General features: G+C 46.8%; 1 protein-coding gene across 1 annotated transcript in view; it reads right to left on the bottom strand.

Annotated features, from left to right (window-relative positions):
• Window positions 1–11,784: 11,784 nt before the first annotated feature.
• KCNQ3 (potassium voltage-gated channel subfamily Q member 3) overlaps window positions 11,785–25,572 on the bottom strand; it is a 314,443-nt gene continuing 300,655 nt past the window's right edge. Inside the window, exons 13-15 of the mRNA XM_027063888.2 lie at window positions 24,153–24,251; window positions 22,385–22,469; window positions 11,785–20,802 (exon numbers count right to left, since the gene is read on the bottom strand). Coding sequence (XP_026919689.1) covers window positions 20,068–20,802; window positions 22,385–22,469; window positions 24,153–24,251 — 919 coding nt within the window. The 3' untranslated portion in view covers window positions 11,785–20,067. The remainder of the gene's footprint in view (window positions 20,803–22,384; window positions 22,470–24,152; window positions 24,252–25,572) is intronic.

Below are 25,572 nucleotides of genomic sequence, written 5' to 3'. Positions count from 1 at the left end.
CAGGACACCCAGTTAAATACGCATTTGAGATAAACAATGCAGAATTTGTTAAGTGTATCTCCGGCAGTCTTTGGAGCTACGGTAGTTTGGAGAGTCGGGAGTTTTATCAAAGAGAACTTGCTTTTACCACGGGCTTGATGTGGTACTGACCCAGGAGAATTGCTCTGTGAATCCTCTGCTGAATTAGACAGAATCCGCGGATTGAACGTGTGAGCTGAGAATTGTGAGGATCCCACCCCTGGTCCTCAGCTGGCTCGCTCTCCTTTTCCAGCATTTCCACATTGTGTTTTTCATTTTTTTAATTTACTTTCATTTTTTGAGGGGGGGGGGAGGAAGGGAGGGAGGGAAGGAGGGAGACAGTGGGGGGGGGGCAGAGGGAGAGGGAGAGAGAGAATCCCAAGCAGGCTCCAGACTCCGCATGGGATGCGGGGCTCGATCCTACAACCCGTGAGATCATGACCTGAGCCGAAATCAAGAGACGGGCGCTCAATTAACAGCCACCCGGGGGCTGCTAATTTCCACAAGAATTTCCACACCGTTCAGTGCCCCGACCCCAGAAAGGACAAATGAGAAGATGGAGAGTGATGCAGACTGTGTGCGGTGATTCATGGGGCCGGGGACGTGCCCTCCACTCCGCAGCTTATACAAACAGAACTGGCTGCGTTTCGCCTTTCTGCCAAACTAGGGAGGTCAAGCTTCCCTTGACTCCTCCTTGGGAGCGTGGGCCATGGTGGGACACCCTGGGGAGGAGCTGGGTGTAGGTCAGAGAGACTTGATTTTAATCTTAAGTCGGCTATTGAGTAGTGCTGTCTGGGTCAATCCCTTAACCTTCATTCACTCGAAAATATTTGCAGAGTGCATGGCATTGGTGTCACCAGCACGGACCCTGGAGCCTGCCAGCCTGAGTCAGCTTCCAGGCTCTGCCATTTGCTAGCTGGGCAAGTCACTGAACCTCTCCATGCCTCAGTTTCCTCACCCAACGCTGTCAGGAGGACTAACACATGCTATTTGTAAAATACAGTGAACAGTGTTGGGCACAGAGCAAGTACCACGTATGTGTTTAACACACAGAAGCAATAAAGATATCGGCACTCCAGTGGCAACCAAGAGAGACAGTATTCCCCATTTGGTTAGAGATATGATCCTCAAGATTACATCTTACGAAGACTGGATCCGATGTCCAAAAGTTTACCCTGAAACTAAGTTATCGTTTCCGTGCTTTCCTCATGGCCCTAATGGGACGGTTGTTCACGAATCATCGTCTCTTCAGTGACGTGGGCAGAAAACTCATCCGGTAACGACATGACAACGGTAATAAGGTACTGACAAGGATCAGAATACGCTGCCCCCAAATATGCCACGAAGGCCACAGCTACAAGCCTCCCCAGAGCCTCCCTTACCTGGCTAAGTGCAGAAACTTCTGAAAACGAGGACTGTTATGAATCTCCCCTGCCTGGGGTTTTAGGGCCGTGAAGACAACGGAAAGTCGAAAGTCACAGCAAGATGGGTCTGCATCAACAAGCTCCAGTAGAATAATCCTTATCTCCATCTGCTTCCCCATATTTTTGCCTTCCCACCATTCAGCGCCCTGGGAGCTCAAAGCTCTCTTCCTTTCCTGGTCACCTCCCCGCAAACTTATCATCCTTCGGTCGAAATGATATGTAAGCCCCAGGGCCCAACCACCTCTGTGGTTTTCGTTTCATTTCTGTGAGGCCCGCCATATGCATATGACACAAACCTTCTCCCGTGGTCTGTTCAATTTGCATGGCCCCAGTCACTGAACCTAAGAGGGTAGAGCAAAGATTTTTTTTTTTCCCTCTCCGACAGTATAATCTATGGAACCTCCATTTTGGGGCATTGTTTCTGTTATTCTACCTCCTCAAGCATCCCGTGGGAGAGACACCGATATTCCCATCGTACCAGGGATCAGAGGCAGAAGCCCCTGCTCGTGGTCCCACAGCTCCTAAGCGAGAGAACCACAGTCTCTCAGATACCAAAGTCTGTTTCTTTGGGGCACCTGGGTGGCTCCGTGGGTTAAGTGTCGGACTCTTGATTTCGGCTCAGGTCACGATCTCAGGGTTTGTGAGTTCCAGCCCCACATCAGGCTTTGGGCTGACAGCGTGGCACCTGCTTGGGATTCTGTCTCTCTCCCTCTCTCTCTCTCTGCCCCTTCCCCATTCATGCATGTGCATGCTCTCTGTCTCAAAATACATACATAAACTTAAAAAAAAGTCTGTTTCTTTTTTCACCACGTTCCACTGCACCCTCCTCCCTTCTAAATACCATCTCGGTGTGCCACAAAAGGCCGGATGTTATTAAAAAAACCAGAACCAATCATTTCAAAGTGCTCTGGTGGGCGGAAGCGGTTAGAAATCCAGTCATGCTCCTGAGAGAAAGACTGTGAAGTGTCGTCGTGCCCAGTGAGCCAAGAATCTGCCCGAGAGTCTCATCAAGTGAATTCGCGATACGTCTGCGTTTTGTGGGCAATAGCCCTGGAGCTGGAAGATGTAAACGGAGGGATCAAAGCTGCTGGGGCTTTAATTAAGCATCACGTTGCTTCCAATTAACAAGGATCACAGATCCACCACGGTTAGTTTGGCCGGCCGGGTAAACCTACCTTTGTCGCTCTACTTTGTGGCCAAAAGATGCCCAGTCTGATACAGAATAATCGCAAGGCCCACGGAAGAGGTGAAGACTCGCACAGAAGTCCTATCCCGTTCGGGCCAGCCACGGTGAGAGCTAACGGGTCTCAACACATTATGGTCCATTCGCTCAGCAACCTTCCACGCAAGCATCAGTTCCCTCTTCCTGAGGAGGACCCAGAGGCTTAGGTGTCGCATAACTTGCCCAGGGTCCTTCCACTGCTGAGTGACAGCTGGCTTCGCGCTCAGGCAGTCAGCTCCAAGGCCCGGGAGGAGGACACTGAAGGGCGAGGTCCTGCCTCTTCAAGAACAGTTAATGCAGGGGGGTGCCCAGATGCCTCACTCGGCTGAGTGTCTGACTCTTGGTTTCAGCTCAGGTCATGATCTCATAGTTCATGGGATCGAGCCCCAGGTCGGGCTCTGCGCTGACAGCATGGAGTCTGCTTGGGATTCTCTCTCTCTGCCCCTTCTCTCTCTCTCTCGCTCTCTCAAAATAAATAAACATTGAAAAAGTTTAAAAAAATTAAAAAAGGACAGTTAATGCAGAAAAAGGAGGGAAGAATCTCCTATTTGTTGACTATCTGATAGGCTAGGACTTTTACACACGGTCGCTCACTAGTCCTTGAAGCAGCCTTCATTGTTCTTCTTATAGTTTGAGGAGAGCGAGGCTCGGACAAGCACCTGGCCCAGCAGAAGGCGGCCGAAGGGCCAGGACAGGAACCCCGGGTCTGCGTCTCCACCAAAGCCTGTGATTGTTTGGGCCACTGGCTAAGAAAGTATAATTTGTAGCCGTTGCTTTGCTTTGCTCCCAGCGCTTTTTTAGGGCATTCATTCAACCCCATTCCAATTTTTTGGATTAAAGATTACGTTTCCTTTATCACAGATGTGAGGACAAGCCATCCTTACAGCTGATGACTGCACTAAGATTCTAATCAATAGCTTAAGGGAAAGAAACCAGAAAGAGACTGTGATCAAGGGGCGGAGTCTTAGCATAAGTGCAATGTAGAGATTGGGTGATAGAAACTTCTCTCCTATCATTCAGCAACCAGGAGCCCAGAGCTTGGGAATTATAGCAGATGCATTCCTTATCTGGCTTCATGCTCCGGGAAAGAGAGGAAGCCGGAGGGTTTAAAAATATCTACAATATATGACTTACCTGTCTCCTGAGTGGGATAAATGACTTCAAAGATTTTAAGCAGCCAGAAAGATTAACGGCTAAGCCAGAGCTGTGGGGTTTATATGAGTTCTTAGTGAAAGATACACAGGATGGGGGGGTGGGGAAAGGCTTGATAACTTTGCTTTAAATCTTCAGGAAAAAAAAAGAAAAGAAATAATAATCCTGCCAAAAACTCAGGGCGGTGAAACAGGATCAACCCCGTTAGAAAAAAAATGCCTCTGCTCAGGGCTGAATAGACTCCGTGAGCAGAATGACAATGACAATGCACCGATTGAGCGGGGGACAGGAAGCCTCTTCTGACAGTAATTACGCGTACTGAAGGAGCAGAACAGGATCACTAGGTGATGATTTTCCCTCCTGGTTGTAAAGGTCTGTTTGCCAAGCGTCCCCTGGCATGCCGGCCAGCGGAAGTCTCTGAAGAAATGGCTGGGACCGTTTGTCGATTGCAGCTGGTGCCCAGAGCAGGGCAGACAAGCCTGGCCCACTCACTTCATGTGTTTTTTAATCAGGCCTAAGATGGTTTTACAGTTTTATTTTATTTAAAAATTTTTACCTGTTTACTCACTTTTGAGAAAGAGAGAGGGGCGGGGTGGGGAGGGGCAGAGACAGGGCGGGACAGAGGATCTGAGGCGGGCTCTGCGCTGACAGTAGAGAGAGTTCCCGATGCAGGGCTTGAACTCCCAAACTGCAAGATCGTGACCCGAGCCAAAGCCAGAAGCTTAACCGACTGAGCCCAACAGGCACCCTGGTTTTACAGTTTTCAATGGTTGAAAAAGAAAAATAAAAGGAAGAGGAGTATTTCATGACATGTAAAAAGGATACGAAGTTCACATTTCAGTATGCACAAATAAAGTTTTATTGACACAAGGTGACGTTTATTCGTTTATATACTCTCCGGGGCTGTGTTTGTGCTAAAAGGAGAGAGTTGAGGAGTTGTGGTGGAGAAACACGGGCCACAAAGCCCGAAATACTGACTATCTTGCCCTTTATAGAAACCTTGCCAGCTCTATTTTTATCACCCAAGTTCAAGGTTGATTTTTCTTATCTGAGCTGTTGGAGTTCCCGTGAACTTGTCACCCTGCTATCACCCGTGCTTCCCTGAATGGATTTCCCTTATATCATGCAGAGAGATCTTGTTTTAAATAACTTTGCTGAGGTAAAATTTACATACTGTGAGACGTAAGAGAGATGACTCATTTTCAGAAATACCAAATAAAAGCTATGCTGTCTAATTAACAGTAGGTTTGCAACCTATTGGAAATATGTACCAGCCCCAGTCTCTGCAATGGAGTCCCAAACCCTCAGACACTTCCCTTCCTGGTTTTCTTCCCCGGTCTATTTCTCAGGCTTATTTTTGTGGGCTTCACAATGAGCATGCGCCAAAGAACAAAGGGAGGAGGGACTGAAAGTCTCTGTGTCACCTCAGGCAATGTACATTTGTTCCAATCAGACTACTTTTTGCCTTACATGATGTAGGGGTAAGGCTGTAACCTCTATAGTACCCAGCCAATGAGGACCCAGGGGCGGGACTTACCTCTATAGTACTCAGCCAATGAGGAACCGGGGACAGGACTTCATGCTAGGAGATAAATTGTCTGCTGTAACTGCCGCGGGTGAGCCTGTCCATCAGACACTCGCTCTTGCAAGAACATTGATTAAGCCTTGCTTCGTTGTCCTCCAAGTCTCCACATCCTTCCTTTGATTGGTCTGGTGGGCTTATTTCTCACAAATACTACTAAAATCCACCCATTTTCAGTGTACAATTCAGTGGCTTCCAGTCAATTTTTGTCCCTCCAGGAAGAGTCTTTGTGCCCATTTACAGCTAATCCTCCCACCCCCACCCCAGCTGCAGGCAACCATCTACTTTTCATTCCTGTAGATTTGCCTTTTCTGGACATTTCATATCAATAGGATAATAAATATGTGAGTAGAGATAAATCATTAAATATGCGATTAGAGATACCTAGGATAAAATTACCTCCTTCCCCTGGCCCACAAGGGCTCACGCAGATGCCCTCTTCCTAAGTCTTTAGCTACAATCACACAGCACTTTTTCCCTTGTTCATAGCCTGCGAGTGACAGCCCCAAGAACTTTGCACTGGCTGTTGCCTCTGATTGGAATGCTCTTCCCTGGCCCTCTCTGAGGACTGGCTCTTTCCTCTCCTTCAATTATCAGTGTAAATATTGCCTACAATCGGGTGCCTCACCAAAGGATGCTATTGTAATTACTCTGCATTATCATTATAAATCCTAATTATTCTGTTTATTTATTAGCTTGATTCTCTATGGTCTGTTTCCCTGCCAGAGATGTCAAGTTCAGGAGATCAGGGCCCTTCTCTGCCATATTCACTACCATGTTCCAGGGGCTAGTGCAATGCTTGACATAAATATTTCTTGAACGAATGAATAAATCAATTGTTCAGCTAGACCTTTGATAAAATCTCTGAACTGGTCTTTCTCTTTCTTCATCCATCGTCTACATTTCTGTCTAGTAGAAAGGTAATGCAAACTACACATGCAATTTAAAGTCTTCTAGTGGCCGCATTTAAAAAGCAAAAAAGAATCAGGTGAGATTCATTTTAAGAATGTGTTTTAGTTAGCACAGTATATCTAAACTAGTATCTCAATGCTAAAATCGATATTAAAAATTATTGAGTTTTTTTTTTTTTTTTGCACTAGGTTTTCAAAAGCTGGTGTGTATTTTGCACTTCCAGTGCACCTCAATTTGGACTAGTCATATTTTACATGCTCAGTAGCCACACATGGCTGGTGACTACCATGTTGGATGGTCGTCACTGTCGAAATCAAGTGATTTTTCCAGACCACAAAACTGATCGTGACCGTCTTCAACGGCACCTCATCCCCTCTCAGATGGACCCCGGGTACGCCAGGCTAACCCACACAGTGCTCCCCATGATCAGACACTGGTCCCCTCCCTACCCTATTTTTTGCCACCCTTGACCTCACGCTTTCTGCTCCATCAAGAGCAGGAAGCCTGGGGTTCCTATTCAAACTGTGTCCTTGCTGCTCTCCTTTCCATGGGCCTTTCCTCATGCCTCCCTCTCGCTGGAATGCCAGGAGCAAGGGAGAGAGGCAGGAGATGTTGCTAGAAAATTAGGAAGCCCTGCCGACCAGGGTAAGGGCTTGGGATTTAATTTAGCTGCTGGAAGCAGCTCTGGGAGAGTTGAAGCAAAAGAGAGACATGATCTAATTCATGCTTTTAAAATAGGTCTTGGGGTGCCTGGGTGGCTCAGTTGGTGATGCGACCGATTCTTGGTTTTGGCTCAGGTCATGATCTCACAGTTCGTGAGTTCAAGCCCTGTGTCAGACTCTGCACGGACAGTGCAGAGCCTGCTTGGGAATCTCTCTCCCTCTCTCTCTGTCCCTCCCCCACTTTCTCTCTCTCTCTCTCAAAATAAATGAACATTGAAAAACCAGGTCTTTGGCTGCTATTTTCTCCCTTCATCTACCCACACCCCGAACTTCACCTTGTCCTTTTTATCTTCATTTCAGACATCTCCTTTGCTAGGAAGCATTGTCGGATTCCCACCCCTCCCATTAAGGGGATTGTATTAGTATTTGTCTTATCCTGCTGTGCTGGGGTGATCTCTTTGCTTGTCTGTCCCCCTCAGTAGGCTGTGTCCGCCTTCAGGGCAAGTCCCCTTGTACTTCAAGCCACCACCATGGAGTTTGACAGAGATGTGACAATCAGCACAGGTTTGACAACTAAGTGAATCAATGTTTGTTTTTCTGCCCTTGGTTTTTCATCTGGCTCCTAGAGGACTCCTCTTAATAGCCTTTTTATTTTCTGGGTCTACCACCTTTCATTCATTACTCTGCCCCCTTCAATCTGCATCTCAAACGATTCCTGGAATGTAGATGTTTGGAAGAGACTCATTGGATTTACCCTTTCTCACTCAAGCTTCGCAAGCTCTTCCTCAAGGCAGGTGTTGTGCTAAGGACTGTGGACACAACGGCGGACAGTTCTTGGTCCTTGCACCCAGGGAGCTCACTGTCTGTGAATCATGGATGGTGCAGTATGACTAGGGACACAGAAAAGTGTGACGGTTCCAGAAAGGGCCACCACCCCTGATCTAAAGTGAATCAAGGGAATCTTCTGAAGGGCCAGGATTTTAAATGATATGTGCAGGATAAGTATCTCAGAGCTGATGACCCGGGTAGACCAGTGATTCTCAGACTGGATCATGTGTATTAGAATCTTCTGGAGGGCTTGTTAAAGCCCAGATTGCTGGGCTCAACCCCAGAGCTTCAGAGTCTGGTCTGGCTGGGGCCAGAGAATTTGCACATCCGAGGAGCCTCCATTTGCTGCTGCTGTGATGGCCAGAGGAAGTAGCTGCACAGAGATGTGGAGACGTGGGAGAGGGGCAAGGCCAAATCCTGTCTACAGGGGTAACACAGGAGACTCCTTTCACCTGGTCAGGGTGCTGGGACACAGCTCTGACTAAGAGAGAGGGAGAGAGTTGAGATCTCTGCGCTCCAGGCCTTCACATTTCAGTTTGGGGAGATCAGTTACCTCAAAGTCACTGTTCTCATCATGTCATCTCACGGTGAAATGGAGATCACAACAGTGGCCTCTGCAGAGGGTTATCATGACTGAATGGTCACAAAGCAAGAGCTTACAATACCTGGTTCTTAGCGGACATTTGATAATTCTTACCATTACCGTCCTAGAAAGAATGCATTTCTGTGCATTTCGTTGATCCCCGGGAGACATACCTGTTGTGCTAACCATAATAACACTTCTGGGTGAGAAAAAAAGCCACAGCCCTGGTCCTGCTTCTGTGATTTGCTAGCTGTGTGGCCGTGGTAAATCGCTTAGCCTCTTTGAGCCTCATTTTCAGATACTTAAAAACACAGTACAAAAAAGACAAATGCTGTATGGTTGTACTTACACAAGGTCCCTAGATTAGTCAAAATCATGGAGACAGAAAGTCAAATGGTGGTTGTCGGAACTGGGGGAAGGGGCGTGGGGAGCACCTGTTTAATGGGGACAGAGTTTCCGTTTTACAAGATGCGAGTGTTCTGGAGACGGATGGGGTGATGGCTGCACAACACTGTGAAAGTACTGGACACACAGAACTGTGCACCTAAAATGGGCACCATGGGCCCTCTCTACTCCAGGGCCCCCCTCCTCTCCTCCCTCTCAAGGCCCCTCCAATCAGGTATCAGACCAGCATCCCAGCAGGACTGACCTTGTCAAGGTCACTATGACTTCCACACCGCCAACTCCTCTTGTTACTCAGCTTCTCGGTAGCACCTGGGGCCACCACTCGACCCTGCTCTTCGGGACCAGGTCTGAACTTGGCCTCCCTAGCGCCACACCTTCCTGGTTTTCTTCTAGCTCATCAAGTCCTGCTCAGCCTCCTTTGCTGGACCCCCCTCACCTCCCCGACCTCTGGATGTTGCACGGCCCAGTCTTTGGATGTCTTCTTTTTCCTCTCTGTACTTGCTCACTTGGGGATGTCATCTTGTCTCATGTTATCTACATGTTGTTGAATTGATCAATTGATAGATGATAGAGATGCCGACTCAACCTCAAAGGATCTCCTTAACTACACACTCAGCTACGTACAAAGGATTTCCACTAGATGCCCCACATGCATCTCAAATTTAACAGGTAAAAAGTCAAATTCATGTCCTTATTGCAAAACGTGCCCCTCCCCTAATCTACTCCCAGCTCAGTTAATGACACCTTGATTCTTCCAGGTGCTCAATGAAAAATTTTATACTCGTCCTGGATTCTTCTCTTTCTCTCACACCTCGCGTTCCGTTCATCGGCAGAACTTGCCTTCTCGACCCTTCAAACATACCCAGATTGTAAACACTTCTCACCACCTCCAGCCCTGCTGCTCTGGCCTGAGCTCTCACCTGGATTATTGCTAATGCAGTGTGGCTTCTGATTAATCTCCCTGCTTCTGCCCCTGCTTCTGTTAGTGGGTTCTCAATATAGTGCCCAGAGAATTGGGCATAAATCAGGTCTAGTCACCGCTTTACTCAAAGTCCTGCAGGGACTTCTCATCTGACTCCGTATGAAAGCAAATGTCCTTATAATGGCCCACGAGGCCATTCATGACCTGCCTTTTGCCTCTCTTATTTCATTTCTCACTCCTCTTTGTTCTGCTGACTCCCTTGCTCTCCACTGGTCTGACACTGATCTGCCCAGGACTAGAAGATAAACTGATGTAGAGGCAGGATACAAGGACAATTGGACTTTTCTCAGGGGAGACACCTTACACGACTTCAGGGAGCGGGAGCCACTGGGTCCCAGGAGTATCTGGGATAGTGGGCTATGAATGGGCTGCTGCTCCATTTGTGCAGATGGAAAGAGACTTTCTCAGGGATATCATTTTCACGCTCTTTCTCTGTCATACAGTTGCCAGAGGTGGGTAAACTTTGCTGGGAGGGAAATATATTGCTGTAGAGTGGATACTTTTCTCATAACCGCAAAGTCAGCCACAGGCATTTCTGATGACTGATGTGGACTTTGCAGCACGATGACCTTCTAGCAGAAGAGTGGCTACCTACCCTGGTTCCTGGAGGCTACAGGCACCATTTTAACAATGGATCATGGTCATGGGCACCATGACCGGCTTGTCCAGTGTGGGTCAACTTTGTCCCTTGGCTTACAGACTAAATTGTGGCAGTCAACCTTACCTTTGTGTATGTAGTGTTTTCAAGTGGGTTTATGTACCAGGTGCTTCTGTCACCCCACCTGGTGTCCCCTCTGCCCACCTCTGAGTTCACTCGTGGTTGTGGTAGACAGGTTGCAACATTCTGACATCTCCACTGGCCGTGTCTCTCCGCTCTACTGCCTTAGAGCTTTGGCATTTTGGAGCTTGCTCAGCTGTAGCACAGGGAAACCTGACAGAGTAGGAGATTTAACACCCCAGGGGCAACCCTCAACCAAGGAAGAATGGGAGTCAGTGGATGAACGCCCCAGATTCCTGTCTCAAGGTGGAATAATCCTTTGGTACATTTCACATGGTTCTTACGGGGTTCCTGATAGAATTGAGCCCAGTTACCTGAAGGATTAGTTTTTCCTTTATTGGCTTTTCTCCCTCCCTTTTCCACTCTCCCCACTCTCTCAGTGGTGTTTCTTGGGATCACTTTCCAAATAAACTCCCTGAACCCACCATCTTGTCTCTATTCTTCTGGAAACCCAAATTCAGGCAACCTGGTATGTGGTTACAGCTTTTGACTATCACTCATTGAACATTTGTTATGTGCTCTCTCCCTTGCTGAGTTCTCTATAGATATCAGTTCAAACTTCCCACTTTCCAGATGATGAACTTAGGCATCAAAAGGTTCAGTAACCCCCCAGGGTTCCCCACTCTAACTCTATTCTTGTGAGAAAACTTCCCTTCCTACTTACTGACAATAGAGAGAGGCAAACTGATGTGTGCTTTCCTGACTTCCTCCCACCTCACTCACAGTCTCTCTCAGCCATCCATTTGTTCTTCCTCCCACATGGGGCAGGAGGTGAAGCCTCTACAAAGGAAGTAGCACAACGCTTGGGGGTGGGTGGTCCTGGGTTCTAATTGTGACTTATTCCACTTATGACTTATTCCTAATGTTCCACTTCTTGGGGTCTGACCTTGACCAGGTCTCTTTATGTTTCTGAGCTTTGAGTTCCTCATCTATAAAGTGGGAGCGATCAGGTCTAAAAACTGTGAAGGTGGGATAATATTTTACGAAACGCTGTACCTCCAGCCTTTGTATAGTGGTCGTTTCTGGGGAGTATGATTCACATGTTATGGGTCCAAGAGTAATCCACATCACTCTTGCCTCCATCATAGTTTCTTGAGTCTTTATCCTCTCCCTCTCAATTGTTTCTTTCCTCACATTTACAGATATGCTCATGTCTCCTCTTTTACCCCCCTTCCCACAACCGACAACAGTGTTGTCACTCCATGTTGCCAATGGGGCAAATAACACTCTGTCCCATGACCATTGAAATGTCTATTTATTAATAAGTGGTGCAGTATCTGTTTTAAGATAGAACATAAAAAATCAGGTAAGAAGTGTTTGCATAATATATATGGAAATCAACCGATTAAAGTTGTTCAAATATTGGCCAGAGCCAGAATAGAAATTACACATACAGTTTAAAAATTACAGGAAATCATATTATAAAGAGCACTAAAGGCCACTTGTGGAATAGTTGTGTTCCCGTGTAAGCCAGAATGTGAAGAAAGCCTACTTGTAGCATGGAGACAAATTCAGGGAGCAAGGCACCAGAATTTTATGCCATTAAAGGGGGTTAAAGAAAATACAATCCAAAATCAAATACAATGGATTCATGTCACTGGAAGTCTCGATCTACTCTGCAGAGATTTGTGTTTTCCATCACTGCTATGTTAGAAAGAAAAGAAAAAGGAAGAAAAGCCATATCCCACTGAAAGCAACGTAGAGAGCATTTTTCTCTTTAAAACAGGAAATGATTGACAAATCTGATGAAGTGGACCCATCTTGCTAAGGTGACTTTTGAGATGGGGCAGAGCCTGCCTTGTGTCCCCAACAGCAAAATCTCTGACACTTGAAAATTGGCTGCCACCAATCTTGGAGGTTGTTCTCGCATGTGAATTCTTAACCCTCAAGGAATGTGGAGGGTGGAGCTGCTCCCTCTGCGCCTGAAAAAGTATTCAGAGGAGGGCAGGGGCCCAATTACCAGATCAGGTTGACTTCCACAGGGACCTGTGATCTTTTGAATATTGAGGAAGAGAAACACAACTGTTCTGAGCGTTTGGCCTCCCAAAGAATGTTTTTGCAGACTCACCTGTTTCTGCAGGATTTCAAAGCCCTGAAATAAAGGTATAGCCTAGAGATAAAAGACCAGAGGCAGGAAGGACATTTGAATTTGTTTGGATAAAACAATGACAGGAGATGCTTGGGGGCAGAGAATAAGGGGCATTTGTGGGATTATCTGCAGCCATACCAAGCTCTAAGAACTAATGGATTCCACCATGAACGAGGTGAAGAATTAATGTGGCATTATTTTCTGCCACTAGCAGCTCGATTGTGAGCCCACTCAAAGGAATAGGCAGGACCCACTGAACAGCCAAGTGGAGAAGCTGACACAGGGATCACTACTCTATCCAGGGAATCAATGGGTCTGATTGTTTTACTACAAAGTCAACTGGATATAGGAGGGCAAGTCTTGGTAGGGGACCACAGGGCATGATGTGGGAGCATTTCCATTGATGTAGGAGATTCAGTAGGGGGAGACATGAATTTTGAAGGTACATGAGCTTTGGTTACAAACCCAGCACTTCTATAATGAGTGACCTTTGGCAACGTATCCTCCCCCACCCCCTGTCCCCAGCCTCAGTTCTCTTGACTATACGAGGGAGACAACAACACCGCCTACTTGGGGTTGTGGTGAGGACCACAGAAGTCAAGAGAGAGACCATCACATCACATGCAACTCAGAAAGACAGTTTGGGTAAGTTTCTCTCCCTTTCCTTGACCCATCTTGTGGGCAGAAGGAGAGAACGGAACACTGGAAGAAAACACGTTCCCATTTTTCACTCCTCTTAGGCATCAGATTATAGTCCATTTGACAAATATAAGAGGAATTACAAAGATATTCCTAAGCATTAGGCCAGGCTTTTGACTGCTTAATTATAAGTCACACTCAGGTTATTCTTACATAGAGCCCATTTTTGACTTATTTCCCCCTGAAACTTATTTAAACCACAGAACAGGGCTATTTAGAGGCTAAGAAGACAGGTAGAATGACAGTCTAAAATTACTGCCATCATTCTGACTTTGTCTTAGAAGTTTCTGGTTCAGTCTGACTCAGGAGACCTGGACATCTATTTATGGGGTTTAACAAGGGCTAATCGGGAGGCCTACCAAATTCTGGCAAATCTATCCCAAGCACTACATAAGTGGAAACCAACTATGTTAATCCTCATCTGAGCCAACAGAGGCCTGTTTACTTTCTAAAATAATTTCCCAGTTACACAAACATAAGGTGTCTTAAGTTGGATCCTGTCTGCTTCTTTGCAACTTTTAGTGACAACCCTAGAGTGCCAGTTGTGATCCGGCCAACATGGGCATGTTCTGAGACAAAGCAGGAGACAGAGATCCCACTGCAAAGGGATACCTTAGTAGAACTAATGACTTGGGGTCATACTGATCCCCAAAGAAATCACATCCCATTTCCTAAAATCAAAAACACAGATTTTTTTTTTCCCCAAGGAAGAATCCTGTTAAATTGGCTTCTGGATGAGGATACAACCTGGGTGATGGCTCTGGAGCTGAATGAGTCCAGGGGAGGGGGCCAAAGAATAGAACCAGTCCAGGCTTAGTAGGACAAGGAGGGGGCAGAGTTGTCGAGGCCAGAGAAGTGAAGGAGAGTGCTTGCATGGCCATGAGGCTGTTCTTTATCCCTTTTCTCAACCGCCCACAGCAACTGTGGGTTTTGCCAGGCCTTCTGAGAGCAGGATCTTGGGAGAAGAAACGTTGTCATCTTTCAAGGCATGAGATCAATCATATTCCAGAGACAGGAGTGAGTTCCAATCAATGCATTTGGTTTAGCAGTTTCCGGAGTGGGCCAGGAAGTTCTCATTCATCTTCTGGGCCCACCTGTAATGTTTTCTTCTCAGTTGTTACTTACCTTCCGTATCTGATCTCTGATATCTGGACCAGGAGTTAGGAGACCTGGGTTCTTGATTCACTCTGCTGCCCAATCACTTACTCAGACACAGAGTGACTAGTGTGACTCCCTTTACTCTGAGCCTCTACTTCCTGATCTGAGCAGAGAAGTGGTTGTTCTTGACGATCAAGGACTCTTCTTGCTCTGAGCATCAAGAATCTATGAAATTGTATCTCCCTGCATCTATTATAATAAAGCAACCTACTGGTCACACTTTTCCTACGGGGATAACAAAGTCGAGGTTGTTAGAGGTTGGGAACAAATCCCCCCAGGGCGAGTTTGAGCGAGCTTGAACCCTTTCCTCTGGAAGTTCTCCATTCATTGCCAGGGTGCTGTCTGACCGACATCATGGCTTGGTTAACTTTCCTCATTGCAGCCACTAGTTCCTTCATATTTAATTATCCCTGCTACTTGGCATTGCCTCCTAGAGATCATCCTTTGAGAGAATGGTCCAACAGGTGGTATTGTGTGTCCAAGGGAACGGCCACAGCCCAATCAACCACAACCCAACAGTCTTGCCACCTTCATTCCAACATTCCTGTCCTTCCTCATTTCATTGATAGAGATGTACTTAAAAGAAAAGAAAAGAAAAGAAAAAAAGCCATTGCAAAAGTGCCTGAATCGGGATTGTATCTCCACCACTCTTTTTCTAAAAAGGATTTCTTGGGGTAAATTTAGAATTCATAAATAATACCAAAGACTGAGGCAATGGCGTCCATTTACAGTATTAAAAAAAGGACATGTGTAAGAGTCCCCAGCCATCACTGTACTAGGGGCTTTAAATATATATATATATCGATTGTCTCATTTGAACATCAAAACAGACCAGGAAAGTCAAACACTTTTGAGTGTCCTGAGATTCAAATTTTCATCCAGGTCATCTCTAGATCCTTTATATCTCTTTGAGATTTCCACTGCTGGTTTCCCAAGCCATGAAAGCTATAGAGATAGCCTGGTTCTTAACATGTTCTAATCTGGGCATCAGAGAAGTGGTACCTGCTGCCTTGTTTAGGGAACTCTTAGCTCAGTTTTGAGTAGTGTAATATCAGTAACATAAAAACTTTGGGTGATTTGGATGCCAAGAAAGGACTTCTACTCTTTGAAAAAGTTTATCTTCAAATAAGCAAGCCTGCAAGGACAAGTGAGGACACGAGGCAAATTCCTAAGGATGCCTGGGGTTCAGAAAGCAAAGGAAATCCATATGGTCCTACGTGCCTTAGAAGCATATTCACAGAAAACAAAGGCCAGCTACGTGGCACCTTCTGGGAGAAGCTGGGGATATGCTTGTCAGTACTGCCCAAAGTGAAGTCAACTTAGACCACTGAACAAATTTCTTCTCTCACTCACTTCAGGAGAATTTGATTAGCAGAGTCCCACTGGCAGAGTGACACTTTTCTCTTGAAATATATGTCTTGGCTAGTACAAGTCTCTCTTGGTCAACATAATGAAATGGAGGTAGCCCAGCTTCTTGCCTGGACTCAATCATTTTAGGGATCTGGAGAGGAGGAGAAAGCTAGTTTTTCCCAAGCACGTTCTCAGATAGTCTAGAACTTCTTTTGTACGTAGTTTATCTGGAGCTATAAAGCCCAGTGCATTGGACCCAAACTCAAAGTCCTCATTCAACCACTTAGTCTTCCCTGAACTGATGGTATCATTATCATTTTGATGGAGAATTCGTGCTTTTACTTTCCTCCATGCTCAATCTCCCACCGATTCCACGTGAGGAAGCGTTCCTATCTGTGCAGATGTCTTCGGGGATAAAATCAGATACTTTCCATTCCTGGTAGACATAATTTGTAGGGACCTCCAATATTTGAGGCCACCAGATTCCTAGCTCTTTGGTGGCAGGAACTGTGGTTTCCTTAACTCTGAATTTCCAGTATGTTGCACAGTGCCTAGCAGATGGCGGTGCTTAGTAAATCTTGTAAATGGGTAAACAAATGAATGTTTTTATTACGTTCTTGGTAGAGTGGCATGGATTTAGGAGAATGGTCTTGCAAATTTGAGTATATCTTATTATATTGGGATTTTCTACAAGTAATTATTCTTTCAACTTAGTGTCTAGGAACTGCCTTGCACAAAAATGGCAACGCATAATGCATTCACTGCTGACTAATTAGCTCATTTTGAACTATTGTATATCTTGGTGTTTTCTAGATGTTTTCATTGAAACTAGAGCTTTATTATATCCATGTTATATCTAAGAAGTCCAAGCTCTCAGTCCCCAGAAAAAGAATAGTCAGTGAATAGAACTTTCTCAGTTTGATGGGTTTTTTTCCCTTTGCCTCTCACAATTTTTTTTTCTTAAACTTTTCGTGTTTGCTTGTGTGCTGGTGTTTGATGGTCAAAACGCACACTTGATCTCAACTGCTTTCTTCTCAGCCTGACAGGATCACCTCTCACCTAACATTTGGAAGACAGATTCATCTCATTCATTTTGATTCTGCTAAAAAATGACCTCTTGAAGTGTTCATATATCATAGTGTGACACAGAGAGACTGAACACCTATAATGGGATTATGGTTCCACTCGAGGAAATAATTCCCAGTTTTTATAATGGAATTAATTTGTCACAACTTCATGGTATTCTGCTAAAACTATTGCAGTTTTCCTGCAAGCTTCGGGACCACTGATAAATCTGAAGTAGAATAATCTTGGGCCACGTTATTAGCCTGTTCTGTTGGATTTTTCCATCATGCTGTTCTTTTGTCTGACAAAAAGATCTTTGTGGAAGCACACGTTGTTTCTCCCCATAACTTAAGTTCAACTCTACACCTTGAATTTCTGCTTCATCAATGCCAGCCATGATGATGATGTTGTTCATGAGCAGATAACTTCAACAGATTTGGCTTGCTTTTCTGGGATGACTTTTTTTTTTTTTTAAGGGATATCCAAGCAGCAAATTCCAGATCATTTTTCTTTTTTTTTTTTTAGATGGGAAAGAATAGCTTTTAAAAAGTCTTACCATTTAGTCATTCATGAAAAATGTGTTTTGTCTTCGTCTACACTGATAATGACAGCTTACTACATGTTGGAGACATGATGATAATTGACACAAACCCAATCTCTGTCATCCTGGCCTTATGATCCAGCAGGGGAAGCTAGGCTGTCCTCCTGTGGTTTAAGAGATAATACAAGCTCTTATCCTTTGTAGGTTTTTAAAAGAACCCAAGGCAGTCCTCTGACTTTGGATCCATGGTAAGTATTTTTAGCTTGAGGATGAGAAAGTTTCACTTATCCTGCTGAGGACTCCATTGAGTTCCTGGCGAATGCATGTATTTGTAAGGTACTGAGGCCAGTCGGTTCTGCAAGAATATTCATAAGGTAGGTAAAAATAATTGGTGCCTATGTGGAGGCTTTGATTCATTCTTCAGTTTTTTTGTTTGTTTCAAATAACTCATGTACATAAAGAAAACCATAGTAATGTGTTAGATGATAGAAGCTCAATCATTTGGAGTAAAAGATTCCAGGAAGGTCAGAAGCAAGAACCAAACCCTAAGGAAGGGGCATTGGGTTTCTTAGGTCATTAACTCCAATGGCACTTTCATGCATGTGTCCCATTCCCTTTGCCCTTCAGATTGTTAGGAGGTCAAATGGCACACCATAGGGGAGGAGGTTCATATCCGAAGTGTGTGTTCATTCCTGTGTCTTTCCCACCTCAGACCTCAACGTCAACACCTCTCTGTGAGATACTCCATGTAAATGTCACCTACCCCTGACAATGCCTGCCCTGGGCCAAAGACTGCAGGCTTTGGTTGTGCCCTGCTAACGTCAGGGACCAAACCTTCATTATTATTGTACTCTGAGCCTTTTGCACAGTAGCTGTTGACATGGGGGTCGAAAGAAGCCCATCTCTGAGAAACTAGTTCTGCCTTCTAACATAGTACAAGAGTCCTGCATCAGGTCACGATGAAACCATCAACCAGGTATCTGCCACAGTGGAATATGCATGTAGATGGTTAGGCCTTTTTGATCTGCTTGATGGTCACCATGGTAACCACCCACAACCAGTGCTTAGATGTGGGATAACAGCGAGACAGTGATATTGTGGCCTAGTCATTTAGCTAACCCAGCCCAAGCCTAACAGAAACCTTTCTCCATCAAAGTGTTTCAGAGAGTAGTGACATCTCATAAGAGGCCACAGGAGGGCTTGTGCTTAATATGGAATACTCATCCACGAGGGCAGTGCTCTCAGGGGCTCTGTTCGCACTTTGGCTAATCTTACGGCTACGTGTGGTTTAAAAAATCTGGAGGAGTAGAGTTGGATGATTCTGAAAATTTTGCCCTTTTGCATATTAGTAAATGTTGAAGCTTGCTTGTAGTGTGTGTGTGTGTGTGTGTGTGTGTGTGTGTGTGTTTCTGGATCCTAAATGCAATGCGTCAGGCAAGCACATTTTGCAATAAAAGCAAACAGCCCCCTCTTGCCGGGAAAATTGTGTTGTAGGCGCCTGCCACACGACAGGGAGGACAGGTATCTTGGCACAATTTCTGGATCCCATCGTATAAAGGGCAGAGTGGTGTGAAAGGAGGAGACCAGGGCATGGAACGAGTCAGCTGACTGGGCTTAGAGTCCCGGATCTCCAGGGGACGATGGACCGACCCCGGCTTGTCTCTACAGGAGTCAAAGGTTTCTCATTTTTACAAAGGAGAACTTGGACCAGATAATTTCTGGTTTCTAATTTTCATCTGAGATGGATATTTTGTACAAGTATCAGGGGGAGGCATGGGAGTTGAAACCTCATTTTGAAGGCACTGAACTTAGCTCCTGCCCAGAGGGGCACCCTACTTCTGATACATTTCATTATCTTTGGCTACATAAATTGGACACGATTTGAACTTGCGTGTGAGTGTGTATGTGTGTGTGTATTTTCTCCCCGTCAATTCATAACTCACTTGAAATGCTACACTTGGGATTACCACAGATGAGGAAACCGAGGCATGATACCAGACAATGGCAGACCAGGTGAGGTCCCTTTGAGAGCTTTGAGATGGTTTTGCTAGTTTTTCCTTAATCAGGTAATTTTTACAATTCTTGCTTTTGGATAGGCGATGACTGCCTTGTTCCTTTCCTAGCGTTTTAGCTCGGTTGGCCACCTCACTGACACGCAATGCATTTTTGCTGAGCAAACTAGTTGCTTGCCGTAGAAAACAGTTAATCACCGAACTGTTTTACACAAAGGGGCAGTGGTTCGAGAAATAACTTAAACTACATTCCCCGCTTACCAAACCAAAACCCAAATGGACAAGTAGCACGGCTCGTCGATAATTTCTCCCCGTACTGGTCCAATCATGATTTAAAGTAAGAACAGCAGATAAATGTGTATCCTAGAAGAGATTAGCGGTACCATTTATATATTGTAAAGTCATGCAAACCATGCTGAAAAGGAAGCGGCTTCACTGTGGTGACCTGGGGAGGAAGAAGGCCCTGCCCGGTGGGAGGCCGCCGCACACATGCATGTGTTTTTACGCAGCCACTGGCGGTCTCACTGCTAAGTGTCGGCTGTGAGAGCAAGTGAGCCATACAACGTGTGTCTACATTACAAGGAGGACGCAGCCCCTGACCCCTTTTAAATGGGCTTGTTGGGAGGGGTCCATACGGAATCAGAAATCCCGTCCCCTGTGGATGACAGAGGCAGGGAGCCACTGGGTGTGAAGGGGTCCGTGTCCGTGTCTGTCTCACCCTCGGCGAGGTAACGTTTCTCCCTCATCCAGCTCGACCCCCCGTTGGGGCCAAACACATAATCGTCTCTGTCTTGGGAGATGCTGAAGCCACTCGGAGACCTCTCCAGCTCCTCGTGGTTGACCGACATCAGGGACAGGGGCGTGTCACTGTCCCGCGTGATGCTCCGTCTCTGCCGAGGGGAGACCCGGTCCGAGCAGGGGCCATGCAGTTCAGCCTGGGAGTGATAGCTCACTCGGGAGTCGAGAAGAGTCAAGACAGGCAGGACGGTGGGCCTTTTTGCGTACGTCGTTGCTGAGGAGGAAAGTGTCGCCTGGACCTTTCCCGAACTGGGTCCTCCTCGGGGAAGGGTCACCGGGTCATGGGCAAAAAACCCGTAGGGGCCGACTTTGTCAATGGGCACCTGGTGGAAGCTGTAGGGGGCCTCGGGGGGGCCCGTCTCCGAATAATTGCAGATGATGGTTTTCAAATCAGAATCTCGGTTGTTCTCCATCTTCTCCACGTCGGCCGGCGAGGAGGTGCCCTTGGTCGGGTAGTACTCCGTGACGTGCACCTGCAGCCTTTCCATGTGCTGCATGTGCATATCCACGAGGAAGTCCAGTTTCTTTCCCATGTCATGAACCTGAAAAATACACAGACCTGGGAATCACTGCCTTTGCAGGGCTGTGGGGGACCCGTCACCAGGCGGGAGGAAATAACCACAGCGTCTACTTTTTGGAAAGCGAGAGGGTTCCTGCGAATCATAATCTTAACCACAGCTAATTATTTTGCACTTCCTGACTCTGAGCCCCGAGCAGCCGTTACCGCTAACCTAGAACCACCTGACGGGGGCTTTCTGGGAAGGGAAGGCTGGAACCAGAGAAGTGACCCGAGGACAAGTTTTACCCGAGGAGCAGGTGGCCTTGCTGCTGACGGTGGGGTCAAGGAGAGGGAGTTCTTGATTTGCAAACATTCGCTTCGACAGAAGCATGTGGGTTTGAGTGTCCGTTCTTCCTCCGTGTGGTGTTAACAAAGATACGACAGTCAGTAGCAAGGGCCGTGCCCCCCAGAGCTGAGGGTCCACGCAGGGGCCTTGGCACGCGAGCCGCCCTGAGGTAAGCTGTATCTGCTCCTACCCGCAAAACTGGGAACCGGCTCTGTCTTTGTGTGTGTCCCATGTGCATGTGCGTGTAGGCACGGGTGACGTTCTCTCCCCGACGACTCACACGCCCCCAGGAAGCACGGAACCAGGTAGGGGTTGAGACGGCATCCAAGCCTTCCTGGCAACTAAGACTCAGAGCAGTTAGTAGGTACCTGATCTGCTTGGTGCCCGTTAGAGTTGTTAACTCATCTCATTTCACCACAACCCTAGGAGGGGTTTCACCACAATCCCTAAGACTGGGATTACCTCTCTTCTACAGGTGAGGAAACACAAGCCCTGAGAGAGGAAGTAGCTTGTCTACGGTCACAGAGGCGATAAAGGGGAGAGCTGAGATTATAAATTAAAATCTTTAAATGAAAAATGATATTCTTGAAATGCCAGGAAGGAATAATCATTCAAGTTTCCTCTTGCCTCTCTTGAGCAGATCCAATTTGGGGTGATGAATAAAATAAGAAGGTTGGTGGGGGCCCTAGCGGGAACTGACAGTGCCATTTATCTGATGTGCACTTGAATGGACTACGCTCTAATATAAGCCCTTTGCTGCGGAAATGAGAGGTGAGCTGGGCATGAATGGCTTTTCTTTCTGCCCTGACCGAACCCACCCACAGCCCGCCCTGCTCCAGGCCTCCTCGCAGGGACCACACACTGACCCGGACTCTGAGGGAAGGATTAGGGACCCAGGACATGTGGGGAAGGGAACTATCATTTCTTAAGGGAGCACCGTGAGGCACGTGGGAACAGCAGCGATATTTGCTGAGTGTCTATCATACGTCGGCCACTCGTCTACGGAATCCGCGTGTACCAACTCATTCAATCCTCATAGCAACCTTATGAGGTGTTAGAATCCCCATTTTACAGGTGAGGAAACTGAGGCTCGGCACAATGAACTTGCATGTGACACCGAGCCAGTAAGTGCCAAATCACGATTTAATTTCCACATCCTTCTTCTCAATGGTAGATATCCAGATACTCAACCATCGTATCTCCCGATGGAAGAAAAAAATGACATTTGAAAATAAATTTTATATGCTTTTTTTTTTGGTAAGGAAAAGGAAAGACCTACCTGTCTTTCAACTTTCACAAACTTCCCCATCATGCTTTGGTCTTCGATTTCTGATGTGGATGTTCTGGCTACGTACGGTTCGTTCCTAGGAAAGAGCCAACGAGTCTGTAAGATTGTTGTATCTGTCTTTGCTTTGCCAGGCTGTCTCAGCAGAGCGGACCATGGTCCCTGGAGCTATCGTTCCCATGCTCATGCTGATGCAGTCTGGAAGAGGCCCGCTCAACTCTGGAGGCACATGTGAGTCAAGAAAGGCTAGCATTTTCCTGCCTGCAGCACTGGTGTCTTACTTTCTCTGCAGCAATTATCTGAAGCCAAATACGAAGCTGTCTTAGGAGGCTTTGGGTCAAAGTTAATATATCAGCTAACTGAGCCTTGAGGGTTCAGTGCCTTTAAATTATAGTCCTTTCTTTGGCTTTTAGCGTTGGACTATGGCGGAGAGCTTCTACTCCAAGGGGTGTGGGGTAGGGTGGGTGGGGTGGGGTTGTTCACTCTCTGAAATCCTATACAGTGGGTATCAATATCTCCTCTGTTACAAATGCTGAATCTGGCGAACGATGCAAAAATGGATGCTGGCGGAGAAGGGGTTGAGATGTGCCTCGTATGGGCTCCATGCCGGTGTGGGTTACGATCTATGCAGAAGAGAATCTTCAGGGAGCCCGGCTGTTGCTCAAAACCATTGCATCAGGCACTTTGTAGGTAGCTGTTTTTCTCTCTCATAGGCTACTCACTCCTGCTACGTCCCTGGCCTGTCTCCGGCTGAGCGGTCTTAAATTAAAGCAGACATCAGAAACTCGGGGCCCACGTGCTAATTCTAGCCCACAAGTGTTTTCCTTGGCTCAAAAAGTTTTAAGACATTTCAGCCATTTCAAAAATAAGAAAGGTCACGTGACATCTGGATAGTGGGCTCTTCCTGATAAATTAGACTGTTCGGAAACAGAGGATATTGATTCCTGACATTAGCACAGCAGATCGGAGTGACAATGACCTCCTTTGGTGACGGCAAGTGCCCTCCAGGTCGTCAGGGCCCACACTCCCTTATTCTATCCGCAGGACTGAGGCTGAAGGTCAGATGCCTTCCATCATCACTCTTACGCTCTTGCTTCGTTTCTAATAAGGAGCCTGGTTGTTATAAGGTGTGTGTGAGCTCTTAAGCCTGACTCCCTTCACTCATTTATGTTCCCTGCTTTGAAGCCCTCTGGGAGTAAAGAAGGTGTACATTCGGGCATTGGCCTTCCGACGGGACTGCTCCCGGTTCCTCGGGACCTGTGCAAGGAACATTTCCAAACACTTTGTGTGGGACGAGCAGAACTTCCCTGCTGACGGACACGCTCTGCCCGCGATGATGTGGCGAGAGGCCGCACATCTGATTTCCTTCTCTGGGACTGGGATCGGTCAACACAGGGCCGACTATGTAGGCAAAGCCAAAGGCCGACTGGAGCAAGAACACCTCAACTCTGCCCACATGAGCTATTCTTTCCATTCCGATAAACTCACAGGCCTCATATTATTTTATAACACAGACATTATTATGTTCATTTGCATTAACCGTGGAAGGGAGTGTCCCCCACGTGGTCTGGGAAGAGGGGCGGGCAGTCTTTTGTTACAGAAACCTCACAAATGGCCACAAGCCGGACAGAAGAGGCTTCAAGCTCTTTTCTTCACTTTCCTGAGGGGAATGGCCACCCCACCCAACCATGAAGGGAGCGAGCTGAGATTTGGGGACGGGGATGGGCCACGCCGCTGGTCAGTCCACGTCTCCGCGCCCCACCTGGGAGATTGCTGGGATGGGTAGGTAAACGCTGCCCCTCTCTGAGACTTCTTGTGTTTTGGGGTAGACGGAGGTCCAGGGGTGAAAATCATGTCTATTCTGGAAGAGACACACAGGGAGGGGATTACATTACAAAGAGCATTACAGGTAAAGACACGAGAACAACTGCTTCTATTCTCTCTTTAGTCAGGCAAGGTTTGAAATATACAAGAGAAAGGAAAGGGGGGGTAGGGGAAGAGGGAGAAAGCGGGAGCGAAGGAGAGAGAGAATTTTTAATTTCTCCCATCCCAGGGGAGACAGGCAGCTCAACCACAGAGAGAGGGTGAGGGTCACATCCTGTTAGCTCCTATAGGAAACGTGTGCTACAAGCCTGCCTGGTCTTCCAGGTCTTTCATTTTTTCCTCAAACATCTGACTAGCGAGTTTTCTTGACAAACCCTAGGCTTCGTGTTCAGCCGTGCACATCTCTCTGCTGTCCTGCAGGCTTCCTGGCCATTGGAGGGACAGATTCACACCCGCCCTGCACCTCACTTCCATTTCTGCGTGAGGCACCGGCTCCCCATCCATTTCACTCCGAACACAAATGGAGACAAATGCCCCCACTGCCCTGTGGGACTGGGACGGGTGTGGGAGCGACCTCGAAGGCTCATCACAGGCCCAGGACCACAAAGGCCACGCCCTCCTCCGCTGACACCACCATGTACTCAATCGCCCTTCTTTTTTTTCTCTGGTCACATATCAGCATGGCTGGGGATATGCAGTTGGCTACCCAGGTGGTCAACCTCCAGCCATGACTCTTTGGAATACTTGTGCCTAATAAATACTGAAAGCAACAGCAGTGTGAAGGTCTACACTGCGTGCGTTAAGATGGGCCGATATTTCTGGGGCTCCTGGGTGGCTCAGTCGGTTAAGCGACCCACTTTGGCTCAGGTCATGATCCCATGGTCCTTGAGTTCGAGCCCTACACTGGGCTCTCTGCTGACAGCTCAGAGCCTGTTTCGTGTCCTCTGTTTCCCTCTCTCTTTACCCCTCCCATGCTCGCTCTCTCTCTCTCTCTCTCTCAAAAATAAATAAACATTAAAAGAAAATAAAAAGACGGGCCAGTATTTTGATCTGGTGTTGTCCTAGACGTCAGGCTCCCTCCATCTCTCAGGGAGCCATATTTGCAGAAATAGCAACATGTTAGGCTCAGAACTCATTTGCAAATCTATTCGTGAAGCAGGCATTGAGCACTGACTGTGTGCCCACCACTATGCTAGGAAGTCACGGTCGATGTCCCAGGTATGGATTAAGCAAGGTCACAGATAAGCGTTCCTCCAACCCAACATCATCGTTAACTTCCAACTCATTCAATCTGATGGTCCTGTTAATTCTGCAGGACACTACGGCAGAGAAACATTATTCAGATGAGAAACCCAAGG

The sequence above is a fragment of the Acinonyx jubatus genome, chromosome F2 (genome assembly GCF_027475565.1).
Source record: "Acinonyx jubatus isolate Ajub_Pintada_27869175 chromosome F2, VMU_Ajub_asm_v1.0, whole genome shotgun sequence".
Lineage (NCBI taxonomy): Eukaryota > Metazoa > Chordata > Mammalia > Carnivora > Felidae > Acinonyx > Acinonyx jubatus.
This window is presented reverse-complemented; position numbering and strand designations above follow the sequence as displayed.